The sequence below is a fragment of the Opisthorchis viverrini genome (genome assembly GCF_000715545.1).
Source record: "Opisthorchis viverrini unplaced genomic scaffold opera_v5_291, whole genome shotgun sequence".
NCBI classification, from domain to species: domain Eukaryota; kingdom Metazoa; phylum Platyhelminthes; class Trematoda; order Opisthorchiida; family Opisthorchiidae; genus Opisthorchis; species Opisthorchis viverrini.
The window spans coordinates 512,285-525,868 of NW_008751949.1; the positions used below are offsets into that span (position 1 = coordinate 512,285).

At 45.3% G+C, this 13,584-nt stretch overlaps 2 protein-coding genes across 2 annotated transcripts; one reads left to right on the plus strand and one right to left on the minus strand.

The window, feature by feature from the left end:
- Positions 1–334: 334 nt before the first annotated feature.
- On the plus strand, positions 335–10,342 carry T265_09645 (hypothetical protein; the record flags this gene model as incomplete). Its single annotated transcript, XM_009175775.1, has 3 exons — positions 335–686; positions 8,274–8,430; positions 10,189–10,342. The coding sequence occupies 3 exons, from the start codon at positions 335–337 to the stop codon at positions 10,340–10,342; spliced, it is 663 nt and encodes a 220-aa protein (XP_009174039.1).
- A 213-nt stretch (positions 10,343–10,555) lies between these two features.
- Positions 10,556–11,302, minus strand: T265_14914 (hypothetical protein; the record flags this gene model as incomplete). The annotated part of the gene is made up of 1 exon (XM_009175782.1): positions 10,556–11,302. The coding sequence occupies one exon, from the start codon at positions 11,291–11,293 to the stop codon at positions 10,556–10,558; it is 738 nt and encodes a 245-aa protein (XP_009174046.1).
- Between the last annotated feature and the right edge of the window lie 2,282 nt (positions 11,303–13,584).

The following is a 13,584-nucleotide window of genomic DNA, read 5'->3' on the forward strand; positions in this document are numbered from 1 at the left end:
TCGCCACATCGGGAATGACCAAAGCAAAAAACTTGCGGACAAAATCAATAGAAAACTGGAGAAACTCCATGAGCTCCAAAGAATCACACGAGAAGAGTACTGGAAAATTAGAGCTCCGGACATGGACATTCCCCGCTTCTATGGACTCCCGAAAGTTCATAAAGAAACAACACCCCTACGACCAATCGTATCGCTCCCGGGAACTCCAAACTACAACCTGTCGAAAGAACTGTGGAGGAGGTTGAAATATCTCATTAGTGAGTCACAAAGCTCAGTCAACAACGCAGGACAATTCCTGGAGAAACTGAGAAATATAGAGATCGAATAGGATGAAATGATGGTTTCCGTTGATGTGAACTCACTGTTTACATCGGTAGATATGGACACCGCCAAGATGACTCTCGCCAAACTGCTGGACGGATATGACAAACCAAATGGATCGCTGGAAAAAGAAGACCTCTGCGAATCGCTCAGCCTGTGCCTGACCACATATTTTGAACTCAACGGCGACTACTACAAACAGGTACGAGGAACACCGATGGGATCTCGGATTTCTGGATTTATTGCAGAAGTTGTAATGCAAGAACTAGAGCAAATTGTACTTCCGGACATAAACCCCAAGATATGGATCTGTTATGTAGACGACACTTTTGTCATTCTCAAAAGGAGTGAATTTGAACCAACAAGTTATTCGCTCTTTAAAACAACGTGCCAGTTTCTACTTCTGAGTTTGGTTTCAACTCGACCATTGTGAGTGGAGGATCGCTTACTGCTACATGCTATCCTCTTGAGTTTTGAAGGCCTGTTTGATACCTGGAAAGCAGCGCAATCATTTGAGCTTGGTGCGTTCCTCTGGGTAGGTAGAAGCCAGTATCAATATTCTGAGTTCTCCTATATTGGGGATAACTGGGTGGCTAATCTCTTAGGCCTTCATCAAACGAATCTAAGCAAGGGCTTATGATTATTTGATCAGGAAGACGAAACTCCAAGTGGAGAAAAGAATGCTTCTCGTAGTTTGCCTTACTATACATCATCAAGTCAAAGGCACTGCGTATAACACACATTGAGGTTAGCTTGCCTCAGACCTCGGAGTTTTTCATGAATGTGTAGCAGACCCCCAAAAGCAACAACTTTCTTCCAGTGGGCTGTTTTTATCTTGGGGGGAGGGTTCACCTCGTTCACAATTAGTGGGGAGGATTAACACCCTATTCTTGGATGAGTTGGGTCATTTGGAAATGATGGTTTTGCCAACGTGCGAGAGCACCTTAATCCGCATTGTCGCTATGGTGCATTCGGAGCACGGTATGCAGCAAGAATCCTTCACAAACTGCTTAATACGCATTGCTACTTGTACTGGGTTTCAGTAGTGAGATTCATTGAAAAATTTGGTTGAACTCGGCATCACTGCGGCCTCGGTGGATGCTGAGCACAGCTTGAGGTAAAAGGCGGAAATCCCAAGTTTTAACAGACAGTACTCAGACTCTAGAGGGTGAGCTGAATGTGCTAATCAGCTGAGTGTTATTGACAGGATTTCATATCTTCGTTATACGTTTTTTTCGGCCACAGCCTGCGCGAATTGACTGTTTAAACGCAGTGCACGGTTATCTGTTTTATGTAAATGGTCAGGTAGGTAGCTATCAGTTGTTTGGGCAGAAACATCAAGAAATCGATAAATAGAGGAACGACAGTTATCCATAGCTCGATGGGTACATCATTAAGAGAGTGCCTGTCTATTAAACAGATGTGATACGCGTTGAAAAGAACTTTCCCATTTCAGGCTTAACACCGATGGCTTACTGCCTCAAATATTGCATCATATCCAATAATCGTCAGACCCTGTATCAACGAACATTTGGACGAATGCACGAGAATCGGAGACCCCGAGTAAGCCTTAAGGTAAGTAACTCAACGACCCGAAATGGCATATGGAACGCCAGTTTTCTATATCCTCCACTAATTGTGAAAAATATCACTTACTGGCCGACTCATTCGTGATTATCGTGGTTTTGTGCATGCGGTATATCGACTGCCCCGCTGAAAGAAACAATCGAGTCGCTGTGTGCTTTTGTGATTGGCCAACAATTTACCCTTACACGCCGATAGCGCAGGTAGGCAGAATGATATTGTTACTTCATTGAGTGATGGAATAGACCGATATGTCATGAGTCGATCGGCCGATTCATAACTGATCATAACTGATGTCTGTTGGAAACTGCCCTTGGGTGGTACTGAATCGCGGTTTGTGCGTGAAATAGCACTCTAAATTAAAATCCCATTTGGTATGACCAAAAAGAAAGGCACAGAAGCCACAATCAGAGTTAGGTTTTTATAGTGTGACAATGACTGGATCGTAGCACCCTATCTCGGTCGTCATTGTCAAATAGGACGTTAATCCAGACCACTGTAGCCTCGAATTAGCCTAGTTAGTTCAACTAGTACTTCTTCGTCAACCTGGTCTTGATCACATCAGCTGGTCTACCGGAACGACTTTATCCTTGAATCAACCTAATGTCACTGATACGGTTGAAAGCTGAACAGCTAAAGTCATTGCAGAGCTAGAAGCGAAAGGACTAGAGCTTGAACTTGAGAAGCATCATCATCATCATCAAAGACAGCATGACATTAGTGCTCAACACCAATGCTTCACTGCCGTACAGCCATGACTTATTTGAAAGCCTTATTGTAAAGAAAAGAATAAAGGTGGATGGGGGAGGGACTTAGTGCTAGCTTAACACAATCATTCCGAGGTGCCTACACCTCCAGACATTCACTCAGGCAATCTGGACAGAAACTGACAACAAGAACGCCACTGACATCGATTGTCAGCCATATCTTGTAGTGTCTCCAACCAGGCACAGCGAGGATCACGCGGTCCCCATCCTGGAAGAAGAAATCATGCCATCGACCGGGTCGCCTTAATCCCCGAATGCAGCAGGATGGGGAAACGAAATCAGACAGTAACTTGGTTCTGACACCATAGCCTGTTTTAGTGGCGCGCTCGCCCAGTCGTATAATAGCACTTCGTACTTTGAGGGTGAGAGACGCAATTCGAAACGCATGGTAACATCACTTAGGTTATTTGGTGTGTTTCTTATCTGAATGGAAACTGAAAGAAGTAGCGCAACATTGGCCAAATATTCAATGAATTTAAGGGCTTCCCAGGAAAGAAGGTCCAAAATTAGGGTGAAAGACAACAAAAGTTTCTCACTTAATTAATCCACTATTAGGTTATGGAGAAAAGGTGACAAACAGTAAGCCTGAAGGGCACCACTTTTGGTCATGTTGGGAGAGTATTCCCAGCAGACCTTAACGCGCCCGCAGGTATATAGTATGATGGTTGGAGGACTGTGAAGAAAATGCGTGGCACACCATTGAAAGATAGACATCCCCACAAAGCAGCGCGACCGAGCCGGACATTACGTTCAGACATGAGAACAACAATTATTGTTTTTCTGTGTGACGATGCTCCAGCAGTTGTCGTGAGGTAGAGATATGGTAAATGCAGCCACGACCCGAACGGAACTCTGCTTGGTTTTCACGGCTCTCCTCACAAAGGTGCTGGTATTCCTGCGTGGGATCATATCTGTGGGCAACTTGGAAGCGATCATGATCAAACGGGCACTCTGTGTTTTCGCTTACCCGCCCTGCTGTATGCAGCAAGTAAGGCGACCCGGCTGATGGCACCACGCGACGGCCGATGTGGCATGAGAATATTGTTAGTTGTGTGGGTCAACTGCACTGATCAAGTTTTCTTCCACGTCTGGCAGACCAGTAAGGGCGGTTATCAGAGAGTGGTAATTACAAATCCGTGCATTTGGTGACGTACAAAAATGTAATCAAGTATTTCCAAGGTAATATTTGTGGCCCCATACCTATTTCCATCTAACCGGGCATAAGGGCTGTCAGCCGATCTCGGTGTTTGTCAGTACATTTAGACTACTTTGGCTTGGACGTGTAAAGCCTAAACATCCTTCATGAAAATATACTGCGATATCTCGAATATCGTGCCAATTGAAACGTGAGGCGACCTGTGTGCAGCACATTCAGTTGAAGAACATCATAAACGAGAGATTCAGTTGAGTCTCTCGTGGAAACCAAATTCCTTTGCAAATGAGTGTATTTCTCGAAAACAGTGCAATTTGGGTTCAAGTAACTCAGAAACTTGGGGACTGCGTTTATCTGATGAGCCCCAAGAAGGGCGAAACTGGTCGTGGGCTGTCGAAGAGTTTTCAGCAACCTTGTGAGTAGTTTCCTTCATGAAAATATACTGCGATATCTCGAATATCGTGCCAATTGAAACGTGAGGCGACCTGTGTGCAGCACATTCAGTTGAAGAACATCATAAACGAGAGATTCAGTTGAGTCTCTCGTGAGAACCAAATTGATTTGCAACTGAGTGTAGTTCGCGAAAGCCGGTGAAACACTTTCTGTCCAGCGGCTCTGTCAAGTCTTTCGTTTACCATGAGGTGAAAAAGCTTCGCTTTCAGTTCCACTTCAATGAAACTGCCAGCTTTAAAGAAGCTCAGAGCAGACGATGGATATGCATTGGTAGTGTATGAATTTTTGGACAAGTGTGAATAAGCGGATGACTCGAACTGGTAATCTACAAACTTTGGAAGCCGTAAAGGTTGTATCAGAAGGAGAACGGACGCTCGACTTAGTTCCACTGAGAAGAATCAGTATCTGATCCTCAATTTAAAGCAATATACCAGAATTATTTGCAACTGAAGCGACCGAGATAGCCCAGTGTTTAAAGTGTGAAATTAGTGACCAAAAGGTCCATGGTTCGAACCCACCGCCTCTACTCCTGTCTGGATTTGAACAGCCTGGTAGTAACTCAGCCCCCGGGCTTCCTACGGCTGACACGGCAGCTTGACTACACCTAAACGACCCGTTTGATTCGACTTATTTACTTGCAACGGGAAGACCAGCTCTGCAATTTGCAGATGGAAATCTCGCTGCTGTCAGTTTTAAGTCAACCATAGTATAGTTTCTAAACAGTTACTGATGCCATAGTTCCAGTTTCAAAAAGAGAAAAGTCTCAAAAGACTATTGGTTTGAGTAAATCACAAATCAGAGGACAGTTTGTGGACCAGGTGTAGCTCGGAATAAAGCTTTCTTGAGAGTCGCAGCCACAGGATGGGAAACACTCGGTCCTCTGCTCCTTGGCCTTAAGGGTGGAACATATGTGGCAGTTTGGTCCATGAATTTTAGATCAACACCAGTTATCTCATGCCAGCTACTGCGAGAAAGTAGGTCCACATTTTGGTAACAGTTTTTATCATTAACTGTAGGGTCGACGCTCGTAACTATTTAGACAAGCTAAAGAAAGTAAATCTTTATTTGTTTTACTTCAAAACTTTGATGACTGACTTATGTAGAGAAAGGATAGACTACAGTGGGAATAGCTTAATTAACACGAGATACAGTGAAATTCTTTCGCAAGTTGACCCAGCAGATATCCCAGTTGGTTGTTGATCAGATGGTCATTGGTCTGTTCGCTAAGCTTGGCAACTGGTTCGCGAACGCTTCGTCATCAGTTGAGGAGACATCTCTGCGTACAGTTGGGTGGGACCGTCGTCCCAGCTTACCTGTGCTTATGCAGTCTTTAAAGAGAAACATATCTCACAATGAAACTGACCGTCTGAAGGACAGCATTTTCGTAGTTTCACTGGCACCCTTGCCACGTTGGATTGCTCGTATCCGGTTGATTCTTTGAATAGAGGTCATCCCGTAGCCTCGGTGTCCTTTCTGATTGGTCCATTCACAGTTTGTGTTGCGCTGTGGACTGTTTTTGATTGGTCGTTCTGCTATCTCCTCTTTCTGTAAATCTTTCTGTTCGTTCTGAGTTTATTATTGTGCCCTGATTCTTATGGTTTTGGCTGGTTATTCGGCCATTCATTTTTTCTGTCGATCCATTTTCAAATGGGGACAAAATGTGCGAAAACCAGTGGATGGGGTTGGCAAACAGATCAACAACCATTTGATTGACAACTAATGAGCGTCCCATAGATGCCTGTATTTTGACATATTGGCATAAGTTCGGGGTGTATGAATACTTTTCTGTCGTCATTTTTCTTTGGTATAAATGAATTCATCTGGGGCAAAACACTACGACTCGTAAGATTCGGCTCACGACTCCGACTCTGGAAACCATTTGCTTAGTGCAGCCCTGTCACATCAAACAGTTCATCTGGAAGTTTTCAATCTTCCTCCCCTAGTGGTTAGTGTTGACAGTTCGTTGTTGGCAGTGCCAAACCTTCGTATCATTTCTTTTCGATCGCCACACGTGTATATAATTTATGCCATGTAGTTTCGGCGATCTATCATCCCGATCTATCCATACTTAATGTCTGTGCCTAGCCTAGAGACTGGGACCAACTTTGTTCTGATTCTACCCGGAGCCATCAGTCTACTAAGTATCAGTAAACACCACTAAACATCGAGCAAAAGTATAGGTGTTTTCACAAATAAAATGGAACCAGACGACGATCCCCAAGGGCCAAATCGAGACAGTTCACCTCGAACGACGTTTGGGTCAGTGAGAATTTTGACCAGTCAAATTCCCGCCTCAAATATGTTCATCCACTTATCTTCACTATTTATGGACTGCTCAGGTCAGGATGAATTTGTCTTACCGTGGAAGTCACGCTGTGATTTCAAGACGGTCTATGTGGGTATCTCACAAGTGGTACATCTAGATTCACAATAAGTTTTCTATCACAGACGAATAACTGGTTTAGTAAGCTGAACACGGTTGACGGACAACCAGAGTCAGGCGACTTATATGATGCCCCCGAAACTTTGAGGTACAAAAACCAAGATAACGACTGCATAACTGGAATTAAGTCAGCACTGGCGGTCATCGATAGTGGTTATGATAATGACACAGGTCACAGAGCAAGTCTGGTTAGTCTATCAACTTGGTTGGGGCACTATCTGAGGTGCGAATCCAATGTTCATTCAGCAAAACTTAGGGATGGCACAGCCATTTTAGCAAGAGACAATGATGCAAAGTGACAGACACCAAAATCTCTTCCACATACAACTGCCATAACCACTGGTCAAAATTAATGACGAAGTTAGAGGTTCGTTTGGGTTGCATCACCACCCAAGGTGATGAACTGAAGATGTTCTTAGTATTCCTGCATTCTAGATTAGATTACTTCCCTATTCGAAGGACCCCCCAACAGTGGGCAGTCAGCACCAAACTTTATATTATGAGATGAACAACCTGGAAGGGCCTCTAATGAATATATACGGCTTGTTGGCATCGAAGGCCAAAGTGATCAAGGGTGAAGTATCTGGAGCTCAAATCTCTGTTGTGTGGGGTTTTCGGTATCCAAAGCAGCACGGTCAACGAGTTGCATTAGTCGATTCGTTAAAAAACTAATCACTACACTGTCTCGAAGCCTACGAACTATACAACCGAGTTCAAACGCGCACACAGGCCTCAGACGTTCATGGATCAGAACGTTGCCCGTTGCCCTCTTTATTTCTGTTCGCTGTGTGGTTATCTTGCCAGGAGAAAGTGTTGAACATTTGAAGATCGTTTGATAAAGTTGTGTCCAATAGACTAGTTGCCTCCTTTATCAGTCCTCTGGGACTGGTCCGCCAAAACCTGACAGTAACTATCGCACTTGTCCCGAGCAATGAGTTAGCCGTTATCTTCTTATCAGGTAGAGTCACATCACACCTCGAGTTCAGGAGAATCCAATGCAGGTGGTTAGGCTGGAGCTTAACGCAATGGATAACAGAGATTAGGAACACTAAAAGACATGACAACCGAGCACCTGTGCTCATTGCTGAGGGTGAGGAAGAAGTCACTCCGCTATTTGCAGAAACTCGTCGAAGGGAACATCAGTGACAGGAAAGTTCAGCGGATAATCCAGTGAGAAATGCGTTGAACTTTTCCGTTAATAAAGTTCCCCATTTTTGTCTAAATGACTTTCGGCGATGAAGCCTGAATCAGGAGGCCCGAGAGACTATGATCGTAGTAACTATTCCACTTAGCTAGAAACAAACGATAAACCATAGAGTTCTTCCTGCATCAACGCACATGTACCAGCCAGGTAGCTCAAAGCCAGGCCGATAAAAACTTTTCGTAAGTGTTCAGAAACCATTACCACAGCACTGGATTTCGTAACAGTGACGTGCGGCGTTATCCGCATTGTCGAAACTTGTCACTTTGCATAAATCAGAATACGCATAAAACTTCCTGTAGAAGATGAATCACGCAAAATCCCAACCTTTTAAATTTCAGTTCCTAACAGACGCAATCAGTGGACTCCTCGGTGGCACACTGGAAGCAGAGCAAGCGCAAGAACTGTTCAGCTTACTCGAAATCAACGCAGACTCTAAGGCATTAACGGTCGATGAATTCTGTGTCCTTTGCGCACTGGCAGAAAGGTTTTACTACCGGAAGAATCTGTAAGTCCTGGAGACAATAGTGGATTTGTTGGCTCTTTTGCAAGTAATGATGGTGCAAGTAAAGTACCCCAACTGGGGCTAGCATAAGAATTCGACTCAGAAATCGTGCCTTGTTAGAGTCCAAAATGCCGTTCTTCATCGACATCCACTGGTGGTCTTTGACTGCTTACACAAATTGGGGAGAGTGGGAAATAATTTTATGTAGGAAGATGGTACTGGTTCCCCGATTCCACTACGTAATCCGCGTCAAAGGAGACAAATTCCGGGCAGTCACCCGTTCATCGAGTAAAGTTCCCATTCTTTATGAAAAATATTTCATAGAAGCAGAACTATTTCTTGCTTCGAAGTAGTGCTTGTTTAAAGCGGGGAGCAGACAAGGCCAGGTGGAAGCTATTTTTAATTTTCACTGGGTTGCGTATGAACTATACCAACATCGTCACATCTTCAAGTTGTAGCTGCCTTGATCAATGCTGACTACTCGCTCACTTTCCGGCAAACTCTGGAAACTAGCAAGGCTCGATATTAGCTTTAGTTCGGCATCTTTAAAATTTTCGATGGTGTTTGGACAATCATCGTTAGTTTGCAAAACCCCGCCTGCCATTCATTTCGTTTTCAAATGCACCCGGCCATCAGTATCAACCCTGGTGGTGATAACTTCACAATTCCACCAGAATTGTTCCCTTCCCCCTCGTAGTCAGGGGCACTAGGATTTGTCACAAAATCTCAAACAAAACCTAGCAAGAAAAAGAGGCCTCAGAAACATTACCAAGTTTAAATGATGCCAATCCTTAGCTATCATTTTCAACTACGATAGGACATACAGCTCTGATCCCCTTGGAGAACCTAGACAATACTGTGGAGGGTTTGCCAGGAAAAATTACGATGTTCTTATGGCACAGGTCGTACGAATAGTGGGAATCCTGTTCAGCTGCAGATCGACGAACACGTGCTTCATAGAGCGAAGTGATTCAGATTCACAGCTGGAACTGTTGGCCACCAACACGTGATTGCTTTGCTTCCTTTGAGCACAAGGACTGATGGAAGCTTTCGACAGGTGACCTCACATCGATTTCTAGGTGCACTTCGTACTTCTATACTTCAGCCTGTAATTTTCCGTTCAATCTGGATGTCATTCCATCACCCGCTTCATCACCAGAGGACTGAGCACGAAAGTTCCAGTCGCAAAGTGTAGTGGTTTGTAGTGAAAAACTTAGACAAAGGGTCACATGGCAGGTCTTGGAACATTCACTAATGAGAGACACTCAGGATGGAAACAACAGACAAGCAAGGGGATGATCACAACCACGAGGGAGCGAATATTCCATTACTGTGGTTTCACTCTGTAATATCGCAACCCATCCACCGCCAAACTTTGACGGCTAGGATTAAAAATGAAGAGCAAAGTGCCCTCCCTCCCGGAACGCGGCAAACTTACCGCACACTTTCCCGACATGAGCTTTACCTGTGTTTATCTAAAAGCCGACTCATGACCCAGTGCTCATTTAGGACTTCAAACAAGCTATCTGTCGTCCTTAACATAGCGATTATAAGATATCTTACATCATTTCAATATTTAGCTCAACCAGCCAGGTTTCATGGCCACAGAGCAGAACAGGCCCTCCAGAATCGGTGATTCAAATGCTTTTCCCCATAAGCTTGACTTCTGCGGTATTTTCGCCAATGAAATTAAGACGAGATTTTGAAAGGACAGTACAAGTGGTTGAAAAAAATTAATTGCTCACTTACATTTACTTTCAGACGATCCCTAACAGAAGAGACGCAACAAATGCAGCGCGGAATTCTGGAGGCTGCAGACTTCCACCGACTTTCAATAAGGCTGCACGGAATCAACATCTTACCGTCGCTGTCACGGTTCCTCGATCGACTGGTTGAAGCAGGTACTGGAAGTTGAATTAGATTAGTAGCTTATCGGACCCTGTGTGTATTTACGCATAATATTCATTGCATAAGCATGCAATGTTGTCTACATACGTAAGTCAACAGTGAAAAAACGAACCTATAAATGTCGGATCCGTCTGACCTCGATCAGGAAAACCGATAAAACAATAAAAAGAATGTCCACAAGCAGGTTGTTAATCTTTCAAAAGAAAACAATGCCAAAAATTTACAAGTCTCGGCGTAAGTTTTCCAGTACATCTGGAAATCGGCTCATCGGTAAGATCGATAGGAAAAACGTGTTGAAGTCTTCTTCATCAGTGGCCGATTTGTTGGTGACTTCGAGATGTACACTGGAGAAGGGGATAATCTTTTCCACTTCTGGATAAGCGTATTCAATCTCTCCGTGGGCTCGATGGGCTCGAGTGAAGAGTAGCAGGTCGGTCGGATTAAGATTAGCTTCTTTCAACTCGGCTGGAAGACCGGCAACGGCGTCAGCACATATGGACAGAGGGAAAGTGTCGAAACGTTCGTTCAGAAGAAGGAATAACCTTGAGGGCGAGGATGGAGAAAAATAATTAAGCAAAGTATCTTTTTCAGCACAGGCCTCTGCATCGGATATGATGTCCATGAGGAATTGACGAAGTTGCTTTATGACGCTGTGTTTTTCACCTTCCGCTGCAGCCAAACTGACAGCCGTGGTCAAGGAGAGGACAATAGCTGGATCGTCGGTATCTTCATCCGATTCATCCCCTGATTCCTCAGAGGGTCTCACGACAGTCGCACAGTGGCTGTGTTCCACTATATAGTCCGCGAGTTCCTTCGCTGTCGGGGACGAATGAAACAGATGTTTTAGTAACATGGCAATGCCATCTACATCAGATTCAGACGGAGTGAAGCCTTCCAAATCAAGTTGTACGGTCGGTTGAACGACATCACCATCAGTTCGGGCGATCTTGTGGGGCATCCCGGACAGTGAAAATGATAACGAAAAAGCGGGGTCGCGATCAACGGGGAAAAGGAATCAGCTGCCTTGAAATATACAGCAATGTGGTGAAGATTTGAACACCCCAGCTTGGGTGGGTCACTTGTCCGACTACTGTCGTATTATCTGAAAGACGATGAACAATAAATTAGACGATGGAGTGCTAAAGAAGTGTAGATGGGACAAAACACCTCGCATAAACGAAAGCGACTTAGGGTGAAGTACGGAACAATCATGGGAAAGGGGGATGAGAACTCTTCCTGGGATGGACTTTCTTAAGAGGAACCATGTGTGAGGGGATTGCTGCGGTAACCTACATCGGTACATCATCATCATCATTGTCAGCTGTAATAAGAGCGTAGTTGTCGTAAAGTGGTTGGAGCTGCCGCAGTTTCGTTCACCGATGATGGGGGGGTTGGGTACGGGATTTCCTTTCTAACAGGACTCTTAAAAAACCGAGCTCATTAGGTTATAGTTAGAGGAAGAGAGAGAGCATTCATCTGTATCACTCTTTCGGTGCCTAGCTGCCATGCCACCCGAAGGTTGCACGAGGGCTGGGATACTGCCAGGTCGCCCAAGCCCAGACAGGGGAAGTCAAGAGGCGGAGGTGGGATTCGAACCACGGACCTTCCGGTCAGTAAATTCGCGGTCTTACCACTCGGGACATCTCGCCCCGGAAAACGACTTTCAAGTCGTAAACCAGTCTATTTCAGGCGACTGCCATGCATGACCGCAAGGTCCTGCTGTAGAGAGTGAGTCTTGGTAGGAAATCAGGGGTAAAGCCTGGTGGGATGACCTGCACAAATAGAGCTCTTGAAATACGCAAAAAAAATCACTGATATGGTTGGATCTTATTTACGCTTTCCAGTGGTGGCAAACTGGACTATTTGTCCTCTCTTATTAAGGGATAACAGTAGGGGGGGGGGGCTGAAAGCAAACTCCTCCAGAAGACATCGGATTTGCGGGACTCCGAGGATGTCCATTCTTGTGGGATCATTGCGCTGTACCAACTATACTGAGAAAATCGTTCGGCCGTAACACACTCGGCGCATAGCTGTCATACAACCTGAAGGAAACATGAGGGCTGAGGTACTGCCAAGCTGTTCAAGCCTAGACTAAGGCACGAACCACGGGTCTTGCGGCCAGCAGGTTCACACTGGGCTATCTCGAGTACACTACAGTAACGGCTTCTGCTTTGGGATTTGCCGGCAACATGGATTTCAGAGATTCTTCCTCTCGGTGAGCGATGATTGACAGCAATTCCTGCTTATATTTTGGTCGAGTCCTGCTCTCAGCGACGAACATCGCGAAAACCGCCTGAGTTCCCAGAAATCTACGCCATCATAATCAGAGACAGCAATATCAGCGTTGACAGTTATGCTTCACTGCCATACAACCATAAAGTTTGTCTAATTAGACTTAAAGTGAAAAGAAGAGAAAAAGAGTGGGTGAGAGCGGTGACCTGGTGCTGGCCTACGTCAACATTCTGAGGTGACTACACCTCCAAACAATCGGACGATCTGGAAAAAGACTGACAGCACGAACGTCACTGACATCGATCAGCCGCCATTTCTTGCAATGTCTCCGGCCAAACACATGCGGGGTTACTGTGACCCCACCCACCAATAAGACCCAAACTCTTCGTAATCTCTTTCACATCCTTCCACCAAGTCATACGTTGTCTACCTCGTGTTCTGCGCCATTCTGAAGGAGGCACGGAGAACAACACTCTTCTCGGTAGACGGTGTTTCGGCATGCGTGGCACATGACCGAGTCAGCGCAGCTGATGGTGCTGGATGTTGTCCGCAGTTGAATTAACTACCGCACAACCAAACCCACGCTTTCTAATCACCTCGTTACTAACATGCTGACGCCATCCAACACCAACAACGCTTGAGGCATCGGTGGTCAAAAACCTGAAGCCGCTTCACATCATCCGTCCGCAGAGGCCACGTCTCACACCCATACAACACAGCCCTTAGCAATAATCGTTCAGCTGTAGCACCCTTTCGGTGCCTAGCTGCCAGGCCACCCGAAGGAGGCACGAGGGCTGGGACACTGCCCAAGCCCAGACGGAGGAAGACGAGAAGCAGGGGTCATGTTCGAACCACAGATCTTCCGGGCAGTAGATTCGCGCTCTAACCACTTGAGCCATCTCGCATCTAATACGCATAAAATGAACTGATAACGGTTGTGTTAACGTCGGCTTTGTGTTTAGGGCCATTGTTTCAGTTTGCAATGACTAGTGCATTGCTTCATGTGACTCTTGATTG